This window comes from Haliotis asinina, chromosome 2 (assembly GCF_037392515.1).
Source record: "Haliotis asinina isolate JCU_RB_2024 chromosome 2, JCU_Hal_asi_v2, whole genome shotgun sequence".
Lineage (NCBI taxonomy): Eukaryota > Metazoa > Mollusca > Gastropoda > Lepetellida > Haliotidae > Haliotis > Haliotis asinina.
This window is the reverse complement of record NC_090281.1, coordinates 4,536,490-4,555,331: the sequence shown is the minus strand read 5'-3', so window position 1 is coordinate 4,555,331 and position 18,842 is coordinate 4,536,490. Positions and strand designations below refer to the sequence as shown.

Sequence of the window (18,842 nt, the reverse complement as noted above, 5' to 3'; positions counted from 1 at the left end):
AGAAACCGCAGATATTAAGCGCAGTGCAATTTACATGCATCATGAGTGTTAATTTTGGTAGTGTCGTGCTCTTTCCACGTAGATGAATGGGGCGTAAACGGGGGTGGGGGGGGGGGGGGGGGAGAGAGAAAGGAGAGGGGATATGGAACTTTAGTTTTGTTTAGAAGACATAATAGTGTCACTCGAATACACGGTCCAACGTCTTTGCAACTCCTGATAACCATAATCCACATGCGCAAATCAGTAACCGTCTTCTCTTCCATACAATATATACAAATGTTTCATAAATTCGTAACATGACTACTCCACCGTAAGTCTGGTATCTGTCGTGCCCTCGATCTGAAGCACATTAATCCTTTAACGCTGAATAGTAACGTAATCCATCAGACTGGCAGTCACAAGTACCCGGTCCTGTCCGACACTCAGCCAGACCTCAATATTGGGGTGACGGTTATAAACGTGGGTGAGGACACCAGGAGAAATATAAGCCCATTTCACGGTGACTGAACCCGCTCTACTCAGCTCTAGTGTTTCAATACTCCGCTAAGCACAGTCGCTCGTAATCTCATTATACATTCAAGTAGTGCGGGCGGAATAACGATAGATGTACACGACAGATACCAGGCATAGAACGCGTCGGAAATAGAGCAAGATCCTGTGGGCAAGGAGAAGACGATGGTCTACTTGTACATCAGGCCACCTGGAGGCGAGAATGACGGGACATACTTGTGGGGGAGTGATTAGACAGGTAAGAATGTCAATGTTATAAGCTGTGACTCACCTGTGTATGACTTGTGCATGTGATCTATGCCCGACTTTCGTTATCTATACCTGTCTGTCTGAGGAGAGATTACCAGGTATGTAATGACTGGAATTGTTTGTGTTACACACAAATATAATCAACAAGGTCTAGGCTGGAGGCTAAATATCGACATGTAGTCATGCACGTGCGTCGGAGACATATATTGCAAATGGGATTATGTAAAGGATATTATTAAACCCACTAAGTATACAGGTACAGGCAGTCGATTTAGAATGGTTTACAAGGCTTGAATTACTTATGCTTCAAAGCGGAAGCGATCACAAGTTAAGATAGGGATGTCAAAACCCACGTACGCGAAGCACGAAAACCTACTACAGGCTTAAGTTATCAAGGGTCTATTTTCGAGTCGAGTTGAACTCACATTTATGAAGTGTAGGTTTTCAGCTACAGATCAGATTGGACAGATTCCGCGTCCAGCAGACAAAAGATTGCACTTGTATGCTAAGACCAACCCCTGACACAGGCCTCTATTCACAGAGCGACCGTATCGCCAAGTCAGCAGTAAGTCGCATTCGATAAATATAGTGAGTGAGTGAGTGAGTGAGTGAGTGAGTGTGGTTAGTTTTACGACGCACTCAGCAATATTCCCGCTATATGGCGGCGGTCTGTAGATAATCGAGTCTGGTCCAGAAAATCCAGCATGACCATCGATGTTGTCATCTGGGATCTGATGACATGTGTCAACCAAGTTAGCTAACCTGACCACCCGAACCCGTTAGTTGCCACCTTCAACAATCATGGGTTATTGAAACCCAATATTCTAACCCGGATCTTCAGGGTCGATATAGATAGATTGAAAACAGTCGTATCAACGCATTCGAAATAATCATTACATCAGAGTTGCCACAGAATTAGCTAAAGCGGCAAACCCTTTTCCAAATTACAGCATTGTGTGCGACAGCCTCTGGCACAAACTGACGAAGCTTTGTCGTTCATGTAATTCGCACAGTCGTTTGTGATGGTTATGTACTGCCTCGCAGAATAAAAGTATTCTCTCGAAAATCGGATTTGGTCCAAACACATCAAACGTTATGTGAGTGGGAACAGTTTCCGAAACATTAACCATTTAGGTGTTGTTGCTGCTGTCGAGAGGTTTTAATATCACGTTTAGACCAAATGGTTTGTACATGTCGATTTAACTAATTCAGATAAACACTAATGATGATGAAATATGATTCTATATACCAATGAGTTCTGGGACTTGTCGTTGTAGATGAATTCAAGGTTTTTGAAACACTTTTTTCATAACCACCACGCGTCGTGTAAGCATGTTTACATGACCGTTATTAGACGCCTCACTCGACAATAATAAATCTCAATGACAGCGGTCTGTAAATAATCAAGTGTTGATCAGACAATCCAGTGACTCTCCAGCTAATCCAGAATCATCGATCTACGAAATTAGGTCATGATTCCATCGACCAGTCACCACGCCACACCCTGCTAATCGCTGTTTTCGAAAATCATTGATTGCTGAAGATAAATATAAAACGGACCTATGGGGCAGGAACACGCACATCAATCATCGCAATTACCTTTGCTTTTACAAATCATATGTTTACCTGTAAAACAAAATACAATATTGTAATTAGTCATCGAGAAGCATTATGTTGCATTACAGCAAATTTTATTCATGTAGTATTGTTGTAATAACTTATGTCGACTTACAACTCAATCTTTTATAGAGATAATCATATAATTATTATTCTTTAACATGCGCTTGATCTATTGTGGGTGTCTATTTAGAAGCGTAACTTGTGCACACATTGTGGAGCCAATTTCTTGTGGTCTCGAATATTTCTAGAGTATTTCTTATGTAGCGTAAAACTAGATTCGGTGACTTGCCTTACTTTAAAGCCATGCTTTTAACTAGAACAAATCTGTGTACACCTGTAACACTGTCACGCTCATTGGAAAAAGTGAAAGAGGGCCTCTCCGGGATAGAAAAGGTCGAAGGTTTGATTGCCTCGTCGCGTCATCACAATGGACGTTGTCACTGGCATCTGCCCGAGATGGCAAAAGCAGCACACATGCATGCACACACACACACAGACACACACACACACACACACACACACACACACACACACACACACACACACACACACACACACACACACATAATATATATATATATATATATATATATGTAAGACATCTTATACATAAGATTATAAGACATCTTATACATAAGATTATTTCACTGCAGTAGCAATGTGTTATAACACACACACACACACACACGCATAATATATATATATATATGTAAGACATCTTATACATAAGATTATAAGACATCTTATACATAAGATTATTTCACTGCAGTGGCAATGTGTTATAACACACACACGCGCACGCACACACACACACGCACACACGCACACGCATAATATATATATATATATGTAAGACATCTTATACATAAGATTATAAGACATCTTATACATAAGATTATTTCACTGCAGTAGCAATGTGTTATAACTAACACACACACACACACACACACACGCACGCACACGCATAATATATATATATATATATGTAAGACATCTTATACATAAGATTATAAGACATCTTATACATAAGATTATTTCACTGCAGTGGCAATGTGTTATAACACACACACACACACACGCACACGCACACGCATAATATATATATATATATATATGTAAGACATCTTATACATAAGATTATAAGACATCTTATACATAAGATTATTTCACTACAGTAGCAATGTGTTATAACACACACACACACACACACACACATATATATATATGTGTGTGTGTGTGTGTGTGTGTGTGTGTGTGTGTGTGTTATAACACATTGCTACTGCAGTGAAATAATCTTGAACGCGACATTACACCCAGTGTCAGCTCACATCACGTCTAAAACTACAAAGAATCAGTTCAATGGATAATTGGCCACGGAAGTAGCTTTTAAATACCTAGTAATCAATCTGTGCTGTGATATCACGCTATGATTAGCCAGGTAATCTCACCTGATCCTCTCCTTGATCCTCTATACACTGCAATCAAGCACGCACAATGTCACGTACCTATGTAGTGTGGATCCTCCTATTAGGGTTAAACCAGATAAAAATGGGATCTTTGTACCTGACTAATTACCCCCTGACGATGTCCCAGTACATCGGTGTGCATATTTCAGTCTGTATTGTCTCCGTGACCCCATTTACCTGGCTTAATGACCCTCCAAGACTGTGGGTTTGAGGACAGCAGAAAAATACATGTAAGGTAGACTTCGTATCTCACAGGAGTATCTCAACACACAACATTTCACCTTCCTTCTTGAAGTCGCTTTCATATTTCATCGGGATACCTTAACAAACAGCATGTCGCCCAACATCTCACTCATTCCCACCCAACATCTCACTCATTCCCACCCAACATCTCACTCTCAATATTCTCATGGGAATTGCTATAACACAAAAGCGCATGTGTCAATACAATATTAATCGCATTTATGAGCAGTATTGTCCAAGTTTATTCAGGTCAAACGGTCCATAAATATACCGAATATGTCAAAAGTATTACGACAAACAATGACCCTCTGTTCAGAGAGAGAGACGCCATGTATAACTATTCAAAGTCACGTTTTAAGAGCCAGATCTCGTTACAACAAGTAAACGGCCCTATCTATCTAATATAGATACGCATGTCGACGATTTCCCCAGTCTTAATAGACTGACTCCGTGTAAGGAGAGTGTGTTCTGTGTGGCATACACACTATTAGCGCATTAAAGAACTATGTTGACTGTACAAGATAATACACGTATCAAGTCTGTACAGGCGAGAGTATGGTGTAGACGTGGGCAGGCGGACAAAGGTTTAATTCATGAGGTTATAGTGGGGTCTAACCGGGTATATATAGAGCAACTTTCTCTCCACGCCAGTCGATGGAACTGTCACTTACAGGAACCGGTGGACACCGAGAGAAGTTCTGAGACAGGGACACCAACTTGAAAACATGTCAGGTAGGAAACGGTCCCATTTGTGTCAAAACAAATACATGTATTTAATTCAATGCGCTACATTATACTCAAATGTAAATAATAAAATACTGGTTACATTTATTGATTACTCAGCAAACTAAATATGTGGCTTGTCTTGAGATGTCATCATAGCACGTCCCTGAACTACATTAATGTTCCCTTCTGTCAAGCCATCCATGCAATGCTAAAGCCTTAATGAAACAGGTCTACATTTCCCCAGGTTAGGTCCCTGAATCTCCCAGCTCACTGGGCTCCTTTTCAAATTAAATGGGTTTATTTGTTATTTTCAGAATCATACATATTCGGGGCTAACCGTTGTCTGCCATTTGCCAGATAAAGCTTTATCGTGTCCATCACATCATTGTCTGGTCCAGACGAGATTATTTATAGGTCGCCGTCAGATGGTTTGAACAGTGGTGCAGTGTAAAACAAGAAACAAAATACCATTACTCAATATCATTAAACCTGTAATCCCTCTCTAGTGAGACATTCTGAACATTATGTATTGTCCAAAAATGACATTAGGAACTCGTATAATGCTTAACACAGTGTGCAGTGTGTTGACAATATGTGATAATACCTATATAAACTAGATACCATTTTCTCTCAAAGTTTTGTCAAGAACTATCAGTTGCAACTTATAAAAGCAAATATATTGTAACTACTAAATCCGCATTTTTAAATAAAGTCGACACCAACATATTTGTACTTAGTAAGACATTCAGTTTCGATCACCTAACACGATATTCTGTAATGTTTTAACTCGCGATGCTCGGTTATTTAATCATCCTGAGGTCTGATACACATGATGAAAATGACATTACATCATCTTGAAGGTCTCCTATCAATGATCAAAATGACAAAACCCCAGCATTCAGTTTCAGTCTAAATAAAGTTGAATGTATCACAGGCAAAGGCTAGCTATTCACGAAACGTTCGTAGTCCTAAGAATTCTTAACTTTGATCGTAGCCAGTGTGTTAAGAATGGGCTTATGAAGTTCGTAGGGCCACGAACGTTTCGAGAATAGCTAGCCACTTGTTTTAAGTTCCAAAGAAAAGCTAGTGATTGCTGATTGGCTGATCTCAGTTTTGGTGCGGGGCTTGTGTTTAGTATTGATGTTGTGGTTCGTGTGTTACTGACTGAATAAGAAAGCTCCAACATATTATTAGTGACGAGTAATCTTTCACAACTAATATTTACTTATTTGTTGAGATTGCAGAGTAACAATCATATATACATATGTATACGCTTTGTCTTCTTGTTTCGGTATTTTAGAAGTTTGGACGACGATAAAAGTATCTGTATCGACGCGTCGCACTCTTAGCGCGTGTGGCAGAATGGTGTTTTGTGCCGCAGATAAAGATCGCGAGGTATTGCCCTTGCTGTTTTGGTCAAACTTATATATACAGTATGGTTCAAAATTATTGAGAATAGCTAAAGCATTTCATATTATTAAACGAGAACAAATCAGATAAAATTGAATGTATTGTGAAAGTGAACTGACCTTTTCATGTTGTGTAGGTAACAATTTAATATTTTATCAAGTCTCCTTGAGCTTCACGGCACAGTCTAAGACGGGTAGGCATACTTCCTATCAGAGAGGTTAGTGTCTCGTGAGTTATGCTGTCCCAGTATCGGACCACTTCTCTCTTCATGTCTTCAATTTTTGTCAACCCCTTTTGATTCACACATTCCTTCATCATCCCCCAAATGTTCTCAATGGGATTTAAGTCAGGACTATATGCAGGAAATGGTAATGCAGTCACATTTTTCTCCTGAAACCACTGCTTGGCATGTTTTGCGGTGTGTTTAGGATCATTATCTTGCTGCAAAATCCAGTCATTTCCATAAAACACATGTGCACTTGGAAGGAGAAAATTATCTAATATGTGAGTGTAGCGTTGACTTGTCGGATTTCCCTCAAACACACACAGCGGGGTCGTTCCTAATAAGGATATCCATCCCCATACATGAAACTGTGGGCTGTATTTAGGTCGTCGATACAACGGTGCAGACGCAGACTTTGTCCATATTTTCACATTATTGGGATATACCCATATTGAGCTTTCATCAGTGAAAATCACATTTTCCCAGTCAAAGTTTTCATGTGCCAAACACCACTCAACATGCCTGTCTTTATGTTCTTGTTTCATGAGAGGAGAACGAATTCCAGTCTTTTTCTCCCATCCAAGATCAATCAAATTTCTTCTAACTGTAGATTTTGATATAACTGTTGATCCCCTTTCTATCATTTCATACCTGATGTTGGAGGTGCTTGCCCTTTGCTTTTTAGACGCTAAAATTCCCAGCCGGACGCGATCTGAGAAGTCCAATTTTCTGGGTCTCCCTGCTCCTTTCTGGTGCCCCAAATCCTTTCCCTCTTTAAAATTCTTCCTAATCCTATACACAGTAGAAAGAGGAGTTCCTGTTCTCTCTGCCAATGTATTTACATCATCAATTCCTTGATTACACAACTCAAAAATCAACCTTCTTTTATCTTCAGCAGACATTGTTGACAGTGCTGAGGAAAATAACGTCTGCTACAAATTCAGGGGAGGTAACTCTAATTGTACTATACTCAGTAGGCCAAGATGAGTTACCTCCCTTATACCATTACTTAGTTTTAAGTATCCGTGAATCGGTTGAGGTGTTAGGATAGCTCAAAGTAAGAAGAAAAATTCTCAATAATTATGAACCAGACTATAATACAATTTTCACAGTTGTTGATTTCCAGGCTGAAACTAAACAGTTACACGGGAATCAGTCCGTCAGAGAACTAGGTGTGAAACGAACAATCAACAAAGATGTATGGAATATTCTACAGTTTTATTCTAAACTAGATGTGAAACGAACAATCAACAATGATATATGGTATATTCTGCAGTTGTATTCTAGCAGGAACTAGGTTCACAAATCAATACAGAGTTATTATTATTTCAGCATAGAAAGTGTGTCGGTACAATTTCAAATGTACTACAATAGATCAGTGGTAATGACAAACAAGACGAAAAGATAAGAGACAAGTGTTCATTCCCTCCCCTTACAAGGAATATGTTCCTCCAGATCAGCCAAAATCGTGAAGTCTAAACAATCCACACTACTGACAGTTACTGAATTTGCAGGTACGATGTATGAGGTGGAACACTGTCGCACAACATATAACTCCGCCTTATAACACAGTCGAGGGTCATGGGTGATTAACCCTTACTATAATCCTAATTCAAAATGTATTTATTGATTCATTTATTTCAATGCTATTTGTTGTCGAGATTAATCCCTACGAACCAATGGTTCACGTACAGTCCGACAGTGGATCAGGGATTTATCTTGATGATATGACCCGACCTTGGGACTCTGTGTCAATAATATCAATCACTGGTTTGTCTGGTCCAAAATCGATCATCTACAGGTCGCAGTGATTTCGCTAAGGCCAGCGTCAAAGAGCAAACGCTCATACGAATTTGCAGCTCTAAACCAACTTTAAATAAATGTGACCATTATTAATGAAATTATAGAACGACACAATCATCATGATCAGATCTTTGTGCTCTCTGTGGTATACAAAGACATGGGTACATGGTGACCCCCTGTCCGACAAGTCAGAAAATAAATTCTGACTGGCTACTGGCCACTTCTCGTTAATGATTAATGTTATTGGTGGTCAAAAGTTAGCTTTCGCGAAGGATCTTTCGTGCATCGCCCAGTCTTCCACGTCATCAGATCTTTGTTTGGTGGTTAGCTGCGATCTCTTGAAGTGATTACTAAATCAATGATCAGTTATCACACACTGCATACAGCATATATTCCACGGGCTTAGTATCACCAGGTGTCCTTTGTGTTACAAGAGTCTGTTGTACTCGCTATTACAAGGTGTATATCTCTCTCTCGCTGTTAGAAGTACATGTTTCGCTGTTGCAAGGTGTCCGTTTTGCTCGGCACAACGCTCCGTCGACTTCATACTATGTTTTTCACTTCTGGAATCAACTGGAAAGCCAACCCATCAACCCTTTTGTTCCCTCACTCCGGCACACACGACACTACATGGCACTTACAGTCATAGGTAGAGCATATCACTAGAAAGACTCTACATTATGCGTGTCCAACACAGGCATGCTTCACTGATATTCTCCATTCCTCATTCAGCCTAATGGAGTAGCTACTCAACCACACAAACCCGATCTTTGTTTAACTGTCTGTACACGAGGTGGGACCGTTCACGCTCGAGGAGGCAGGTACTTTCAAACAAAATCTCAAAGCATATCAATAAACACTCCTCTATTTCCGTTGCGCTAACGCTCTCAACTTTGTGTTCTCAATGATATATCATATGTACAGAATAAAGTTAGTAGCGACAGAAAAGGACTTAACGGAACAGGAAGGATTTAGAAGAAAAGGAAATGCGGCAATTGTGCCAGGTATGTATGTGGGCGGTGGTATGACTGTGTGGTAGTGAGTTAGTCAGTATGACTTTACGCCGCCTCCAGCAATATTCCAGCAATATCACGGTCACATGGGGAAATCGAACCCGGACCTTCAAATTTACGAGCGAACCCTTTATCCTCTAGGCTACCCCACCGTTCTATCTGAGTGCTAAGTATGTAGGTGCTGGTATGACTTAGTGGTATGTGTTGAGAGTAGCTGTGACAGTGCTAAGTATGTAGGTGCTGGTATGACTTAGTGGTATGTGTTGAGAGTAGCTGTGACAGTGGTAGGTATGTAGGTGCTGTGTGACTTAGTGGTATGTGTTGAAAGTAGCTGTGACAGTGGTAGGTGTATAGGTGCTGGTATGACTTAGTGGTATGTGTTGAGAGTAGCTGTGACAGTGGTAGGTATGTAGGTGCTGTGTGACTTAGTGGTATGTGTTGAAAGTAGCTGTGACAGTGGTAGGTATATAGGTGCTGGTATGACTTAGTGGTATGTGTTGAGAGTAGCTGTGACAGTGGTAGGTATGTAGGTTCTGGTATGACTTCGTGGTATGTGTTGAGAGTAGCTGTGACAGTGGTAGGTTTGTAGGTGCTGTGTGACTTAGTGGTATGTGTTGAAAGTAGCTGTGACAGTGGTAGGTATATAGGTGCTGGTATGACTTAGTGGTATGTGTTGAAAGTAGCTCTGACAGTGGTAGGTATATAGGTGCTGGTATGACTTAGTGGTATGTGTTGAGAGTAGCTGTGACAGTGGTAGGTATGTAGGTGCTGGTATGACTTAGTGGTATGCTCATGAGAGAAGTCACTGGTTTGAAAGTCGAATATTTACAGATTGACGCCAAACAGCTGGAAGGAACAACAAACATTACTTTCTTGCTATGCGGTGAAATGCTAATGGCAATCTGTAGTAGTCTATACTGAAACTTTTGAGTCTCCACATGTTGTTTCTTATCTTCAGGAACACAATCGGCACAGGTACGTGACCTTGTATGTATTCGTCTGCAGATCAGCAGTAGGCAGAGAAGACAGTGCCGGGCAGCAAATGTTCTGGAATATGTCAAAAGGAATTACGAGTTTGCCAGACAGATTTTTCAGATGCTTTGGGTGCGAGCAATTTCTTGAAGCAAGCACATATATTTGGAAAAGTTCAGTTAGCACAAATGTGTTAAATATAACCCAGACCTTGTTTAGTTACTTGGATCGAAACGTGTTTCTGTTCTCCCAGCTGAAAATGGGTGCCTGGCTGGATGTGAAAACGAAAGTTACATTTTGAGCACGTCACTGTCAGGTTTGCTACATTGTCCGCAGGAAGCTTGGAAATTATTGCGGGGTCAGCTCGCTTAGTTGCCCTAGCGTCAAGAATTAATACAATAGGCATAAATCACAACTTTAAATTACATGTGAAATTCTCAGTAGTAACGTGACTGCGAGCGGCCATATCCGGCCATAACACAACTACAATATCACATTTACTACACAAATATACATATTCCAAGTTCAAGTCCAAGCCACACCCTGGACTAGGGTTGTTTTGCTTCAGACATAACTATGATCTGTGGTTTAACGTGATAATCTATGTAGTCACGTGACTGAGGGCGGCTATATGTACGTCTAACCAACGTAAACTTTTAGAAACATAAAATGCATATGTAGCTTTAATATGCAGGTTGGAGATGCACACTGTGCCAAATATATCACCTATAACACCCCTTTTGCGATACACATGTAGCTATCTCGTTTAGATAGCAATCGGTATGTTTTATAATTAAGTTTTCAGTGGTAGGTCTTTAGGTTTCTGGGTTTTCTGTGATACATGCAGCAGTTTATGTATGGGACGTCGAATGATTAAGTGATTAAAAGGTCCCTTTGACCTTCAAGGTATTTACCATCAATAAACATAGTTTACATCGTGACACTGAGACGAATACTTTACCCATGACGCATGTACTGCCAATCGATATTTGACTTCGACCCCAGGTAGGAGGATGCAGATGACAGGTATATTACAGTACACTGAGCGTCGTCCTCATTGTCACCCAGCAGCATCGACAAGGTTTTGTTTGTTGTACGGACGGCATCAACATGGCAGAAATGTCTAGGACGCATGAGAAGGGTAAAAATGGTCTGTTGTATGCTATGCGTGGATGAAGATCTGACACTGTATGTTTGTTGTAGGGCGGATGTGTGTGTGGGAAATCATGTTTACTTGTATCAACATGCATCGCATAGCGCGCTTCGCGACGTTTTCATCTTGATATCCAATCCACCTCAAGCGTGGCTACACCGTATCTCCACGCTGACTGTAATACTGTCACTTAAAATTATTGTTTCATCTAACTTGATCGTGAATAGAAAATCTCTCCCTGGTGCCTTCTGATACCAAATCAAAGGAGGCAAATCTCTGATATTTTTACATTTATCAACGAGTGTTAACATATTGGATATCAGTGAGTGAGTATAAGTTTATTCCATTATTTTTGGTAATATTCCACCAAAATCACAGCGGGGGACAGAAGTTAGGCTACCCCACCGCCCTGTTCGATATCAGAAGACGCGAGAGTGAGATGCTGTTTATCATCAAAACTCACTATTTTTCAATGAAAAATGTACATCTCTGAACACAGTACAACAGTTAGATGTGCATTGCAGCGATATCGATGTCATAGCATTGTGATGTGATCAAGTTCACGACGTCATAGTATTGTTAGGGCATGGTACAAAAACTACTGTCAAAACGATATCTCTTAGGCGATATCATTTGAACTCACACAAGCAATATTAATTTATTAATGAAAGGATCATCTGTAATCATGGTCATATTGATTTAGAATGTGGCAGTAAAAATACGATTATTTGTCTCAGCACTATATTACACACGTACGCACATTTAAGAAGAGAATGCGGTTCACCCAGCAACCTGGCGTCTTGTCTGGAGTAACGGATGGTTCACACTTTGGCTTCCGACTAGCCTACTCGAGGTTTCCCCTAATGTTAAGGAAGCAAGTAGTCTGCCATCTTTCTGACACCCTGCCAGGGACAGAACCCCGGATTTTCATTTCAGGGACTCTAAGCACTAGACCACGGAGAAGATCTTGGCAAACAAAGCATCAATGTACTACCCACAACACTGCACAATTTACAGACTTTCCTGTCTCACAGTCCTGTCTAGCATTGCTTAATCCCTCAATAGAGGAAGTCTAGATTTCCTCGGGTTCTGAACCTCTGGACGCCCTTGGTCTGCTTTTCAATTTAAATGAGTTGTTTTGTTACAGTCAAAATCATACATTCAGAGACAAAGCGTAAGTCTAACTTACCGACTGTATTTAACGTCTCAGTTACCACCAAAATCCAGTTTCTGTAGCTGCTTAACGTCTTTATCAGCATGCAAACATTTGTTATGCATGTGGTTTGAGTAGACATGCCATTGATGGGCACTCAAGACAGCAGAATGGGAGAAGATGCTTTGTGTGATGGCGATTAGGTTCCTAACTCTGAGTGTGTCGGTTCGAAACCCGGATGGGGCTCAACCCAACAAAAGAACTAGAATCTGTACTCTACTGAAAGTATAATCCCCCAAACAGCATATGTTATATCGCATTTGATGTTAAATATTGATGTATCATTGTCTTGTTCTCTTGCCCAGAATCTGTCATGGACGTTGTAGATCCCTCTGCCTCCAAGGAGAGCGCGATGGCCGCTCTGGACTGGTGCGTTCAGAGGGGTAAACATGACCTCATCCAAGCAATACTGTCCACCCACTTCAATGACTCAAACATCTCCGAACTTAGACGAGAGTGTGTGCAACTTCTCAAGCAGGCTGTTGCAGCCGGTAAAGGAGACGTCCTGGTGTCGCTGCTCAACCACGTGGATGACGTGCACATAACTTGTGATGAGGTCATCACAGAAACAGCTTACGTCAACATTAACGGGCTCCTCGGGAAAGCGGTGGAACATGGTCACGTTACTGTCGTCGAGGCCCTGCTGGAACGGGGCGGTGACGTCAACAGCTGGTATCAAGGGAAACCACTCCTTCATCTTGCTCTTAGTCTACGTCATGATGAGCTTGCAAAGCTGTTGGTCAGATCCGGTGGTCACGTGGACATCACAGACCAGAGAGGGGAAACGCCACTTACCACGGCCATTTCTCGACCTGGCGAAAAGGTACGCTCCATTTTTCATTTACGTACTGGATTTATCAAATATTTACTTTTACGCGCCATATGTGGACACAGTCTCTGTAAAATGCAACAGCATGTATGGGAACTCCGAAGCGTTGGATATTGGTTTCAATTGTTCAGTCCCAAATCGTTAACCTGAGACGGAATCTAGATTGGGGATTTCTAGTACCATAACGATGCGCGTGTGCCTTGTGAAATTGGGTTCCTGTTAACGGGCGTGTAGTAAGTTATTTTTCAACAAATATATACCGAAAAGCAAAAGAAACGTAATTTCGAAAAAAAATGAAAATCTCATCAGAATTAGATATTCATGTTTATGTCTTTTAATTAAGAACTTTTTTAAAATGACAAAAAGTCGGAGCTGCGTTTCTTTTGCTGTTCAGTATACTTGAACTCGGTATCGGTGATTTAGCGTGTTTATTGTCTACGTTCCGTAGCTACAAGGTAAGAAGTCATATAGTCTCATAGTTCTATCAAATAAAAATGATCTATCAATTAATATCTATATTCACGCGTTGCTGTTTGCTTGTTGTCAGGGAGATATAATCTCATGGCTCATGAAACAAGGCGCTGACCCAGAACGGAGATTGCCGAGCGGAAAACAAGCCGTTCACGTTGCTGCTGGACAGTGTCCGTCTTCCGTCCGGCTTCTGGCTGAAAGCGGATGTGACGTCAATACTGTCCATCACGTCACCGGCGATACCCCTCTTCACGTAGCCTGCACCCGCGCCTGCTTCGAATCCATTGTTCTTTTAATTAGGAATGGTGCTCGTTTTAATATCGAGAACAACAATGGCGAGACGCCGCTTCTAAAACTGTTGAATTACGCAACGAACCCGCACGACTTCAGTACAAAGACCAGAAAGAAACTGGCTAGAACTCTCATTGCTTTGGGATTTCGTATAGGTGATTCGTTCATGTCAAAACCAAGGACTAGAGCTGGCAGAGTTAAGCCCCTTGATGTGTATAGGACTCTTGTCAAAGAACAGTCGTTTGTGCCAAGACTGCAGCATTTCTGTCGGACGGCGATACGTGACCATATGCAAGGGAGACAATTCTGTGACAACGTATCCTCCCTAGACATACCCCTACATTTGCGGTCATATCTGATCTTTCAGCCATCACTTATAGATGAAACAGTTTCTCCTACCACGTAGCATACGGTGACAGTGTTTTCATGTCACAACAATTCTGTCCTTAATGAACATATTTCTTTAAAATGGGAACTCTGCTGATAACTCAACGGGTAACCACCCATTGGTAACTTGTCTCAGAATGACACGAGTGATTACGAGTGACGTTTTTACCTAATATGCATTTATTTGCATGTACGACTGTGGCTGATTGCTTTGTTGGGCTTGAGTTGGTTTGATTACTTGTTTCTTAATGTGACCTTTTTAAAGTTTAGGTCCAAATTTTGATGTTTTTTATCACTTTATTATAATGTACTTTGCGGTGGGAACATGTTTTTGTAGTTGTTATGTGTTGAGGTCGTGACGGTATGGTGAGGCAGAACGGGGTGGGGGTAGGGGGTGAGGGTTAAGTTACACAATTCGGAATTGGCTTTGTTTTCGAATACATTGTATTAGTTTCACTTTGGTTATGGTGTCGGTACCTCTTTGTGAATTGTTGCAGCTTGCCACCAATTGGAAGGAGTTGCTTACAACACTGTTTTGAGAATTCAGGTGTATCAGTCAGACCCTACCACCTAACATCAGAACATAGCAACAGTCCAAATTGAAACTTGACATACCACCAGGGCCATCACCAGCATGTTTTTGGTTTGCAGGAGCAACGTTCAAATCTTATCAGCAAATACGGATGACATTGTCAAATTAACATATTAGATGCCACAACTGATCTTTTTGGAAGCACCTTCCTGCACAGTTTATAAATGCATATGTTATTGATGAATTACCAAGACAATGGTTCATTAGTATTAATTCAACTACTGAGCACCTCATCTACATGAAGTTCCTCGCATCGCCTTTAACCCCTCGGATGCCGAGTTTTTTTTTCAGGTGCACATCTTCGTCAGGTTTAAAAAGTGAAAACTGTGGAGATTTGCGCTCGTGTGGTCCTGGATCTGCGCACGGCTATAAAATTGCACAGAAATGTAGAATATTTAATTTCCTATCCGTTGGCATAAATATAACTGAGACTACTTCAAGGGTTTGAGAAATAGACACTGTTAAATGTTGTCCAAAAATTTTGTGTGCATTCAAAACAGTCAATTTCTCCGCTATTTATCGTGCACCAATAAAAGCACCCTGCAACGATTTTTTTTAATTTGTCATCTTTACGAAAAGTTTGAGCGAAGATAATACAGCTTGATATCTGAACGACATAAGTGTATATGAAATGGATGTATGTGCTAATGCATAACGTCATACACACAAAATCAAAAATGACCTGCAGTAAATGTCAAAAATCGATTTTCGTCTATGACGTCAAACGTCGACAGAGAGGTCATGCACGTATAAAGATAAGGGGGCATAACTTCGCTATGCTTCACATTAGGTCAATGTAACTCACATGGAGAGAATTTGCGGACAGTATATTTTAGTTATGTTTTGTTCACAGTGAACCAAACTATTCCAATATAAAGTTTCCCAATGTGAGAGGATACCTTTTGGTAGTTTCACAATTTGTAAGAAAAGATGCCAATGTACTACATCAGAAAGCAGGTAATAGCGATTTGGATGGACCTATCAGATACATAATTTAGTTCTTAGATTCCCATATTCTAATGTTTGTGTAGATATATTTTGATTGATTTCGCATCACTATTAACGGAGTAACAGCCACGTTTTCAAATGTAATGAAATAACTGAAAATAATGCGCCATTTTTGTTGACGTCATATCATGTTTTGTGCATTTTGTGACGTCGGTACAAGACGACACTGGTTTGCTGAGTAGTAAATATCTAACCTAATTTCCACCCCGTGTGTAAAAGACCTCGACGTCGGTGTCAGAATTCAACACTTTTTAGACAAAACATAAAATGAATGGTTTTACCACTGAAATAGTGTCCTGAATATATCAACAATTAGACGGTTTTACTACGTATCTTATTGTGAGCAACACGCGCACCTGCCTGGCATCAATTTAGAGTAAATGAAAATTTCATAACACCTGAATATTCATTGAATATTCATTTAGGAAATAGACTTTTCTTCTTATGATTGTGTAATTATTTTACTTCATAAGTATGCAGTGAAAGTTACTCAGAGTTCGCTTTTTCAGTACAAAACCATTAGAATATGAATATAAGGTTTGTCCAAAGTAAGACATGACCTGGTTTATATATTTTTAACAATTTTCGTATAAATATTGTTTGAGTTAGATATTCTGCTATCAGATATGTTTTGATTTCACTTTATTATCTAAAAATATGATAATGAATCATAACACGTTTTTGACAAACTCGCACCTGGTCAATAAATTTTCATAATAGTTTTGTCTATAAAAACGACACAAACCAATGCAATGAACAAGACAATTCCTTTAAATACGTGTGCCTCTACATTTCATAAAATTTACAAATCTTTTTCATTAATATTATCAGTTTTACTTATAAGTTGGAATTAAATCGCTGTTTATTGATCTGTTAATATGAAACTGCAATATTTATCCCAACGTATTGAATATTGTAGAGTAATAACTGTAACATCAAAGTTAACTAAAGCACATGTTGCATTAATACTTCGTGTGATCTTCCAACACTTGTGTAGAGGCTTAAAATGTGGTATAATACACTTACTGAGTCAATTTCCCATGTAATATATATTATTCAAACAATCAAAAGCTTTCACAGAATAAAAACGGATACCTTATATCCACACATGATATGGTGTTGAACATGGAAATATGTAGATACTGAAATCAGTTTCATGAAAAAATATCTGATCGATACGCAAAATATACTTCAGAGTACCTACAGTGCAATCGGAATGATATGGCCAATCTGTCAACCGACCTTCACCTCAAAGAAATTGCCTAATATGTGCAACAATGTTGCTGTGTGAGATCACTACCGATGGCCGATTTATTTCAAAATGGCGGGGTCCCTGATAAGGGTACACCGGATTTTGTGAGGACTCTTTCCTTGATTCAGGGATCTTTTGTACATAAATGTGAGATGTAAGTAATCAGAATTATTTTGACTATCTGTGTATTGTGATGTGTTTTTATCGTTTGCATTGTAAATGACGGAGGAACCAGAAATGCCGACAAGTACCGTTGTAGTTCTGCGTGATTTTGCATCAGCCATGGCGTCGCGCTACACTAAAAGTTTAACAGTTTCTTGTGAATTATCAAATGATTGCATTGCATCTATTTTTAATTTGCTATTTCTTGCTACGATACTCTTCCCCTGAACATACTAAGCGCATGGAGCCATTGTAAGCAATGATTACACGGCTGGATGCTGGAAAATGTCCTGAAATGCTACGTAGTGTAAAATCGGAATTTTTCTGTTTGCATTTCAAACGAGCGCTGTCTTTCGAACACAGCGTTCGTTTTCATACCAAGTATACTTCGTTTCGTTTTAGCTAGACAGTTGGTATTGGTGACAAAGACCATTAATGTAATTTGATTCTATTGTATTGAATATTGTATTTTGCATGGTGAGTGGAGTTGTTTCCCCTTTCATTACGTCACTAAACTTGGCAAGCATGGTAGCATGGCGTGCACGGCAAAATTTAAAATAATCAAAGAAAAAGGAAAGCTGTATGGAATCATTTAGTGCCCCAGAATCATGGATAGAGGTAAACGAGAGGGCGCGGGGAAGAAGATGTGTGAGGTTTTGACACCTCGCAGATCGGGGACACTTGGTTTTCAACGCCCCAAAACAGTATTCGGCTGCACAGGATGAGTGCTTGAGTGTGGAAACGGAATTGCAGGCTTTGAAGCTTGAAAGACGAAATGATTCATTGAAAGCTGAAATAAGGAAGATGCAAGGTGACCTTGAAAGCATGCGTTCGCAACGTGATCAAGTTGAGGTCAATCAGCACAAAGAAGTAACTCCAACAGACATGACTGAAGGTAATGCTCGTCAGATCACGGATTTCGTGTGGGTGAACTCTCTTGATGTTAATAAACATTGCGATTTGCAGTTTGACAACGGTAGACTCAACTTGGGTAGCAACAAACCCACATTTCGCAGTGTTAGCATGGAAATGTTGAGCTATGCTAGTTTAGGCATATTCGATAAGATGATTAAGGAAGGAGCCTCGATGCAAAGAGTGTTGGACTGCCACCGCTTTATGCGTGACGTTTTCAAATTGGCAAGTAGAAACCTTTGGACTTCAGTTTTATTATACGACAAGGAGTATAGGTATATGCAGGCGAAGGAGCGCTTCCAGTGGGAAACTCCGAACCAGTTTCTCCGAGAACATC

At 40.2% G+C, this 18,842-nt stretch overlaps 1 protein-coding gene across 2 annotated transcripts; it reads left to right on the top strand.

Annotated features, from left to right (window-relative positions):
- Window positions 1–312: 312 nt before the first annotated feature.
- LOC137272202 (putative ankyrin repeat protein RF_0381) lies at window positions 313–15,722 on the top strand. 2 transcript variants are annotated; one of them, XM_067804559.1, is made up of 3 exons: window positions 313–748; window positions 12,907–13,424; window positions 13,978–15,721. In XM_067804559.1, exons 2-3 carry the CDS (start codon window positions 12,915–12,917, stop codon window positions 14,596–14,598), a joined length of 1,131 nt encoding a protein of 376 aa, XP_067660660.1. In that variant the 5' UTR covers window positions 313–748; window positions 12,907–12,914; the 3' UTR covers window positions 14,599–15,721. The 2 variants fall into 2 exon arrangements, with proteins under 2 accessions (XP_067660660.1, XP_067660659.1); XM_067804558.1 differs by lacking the exon at window positions 313–748 and adding an exon at window positions 4,624–4,820 and having other exon boundaries at window positions 13,978–15,722.
- Window positions 15,723–18,842: the final 3,120 nt, after the last annotated feature.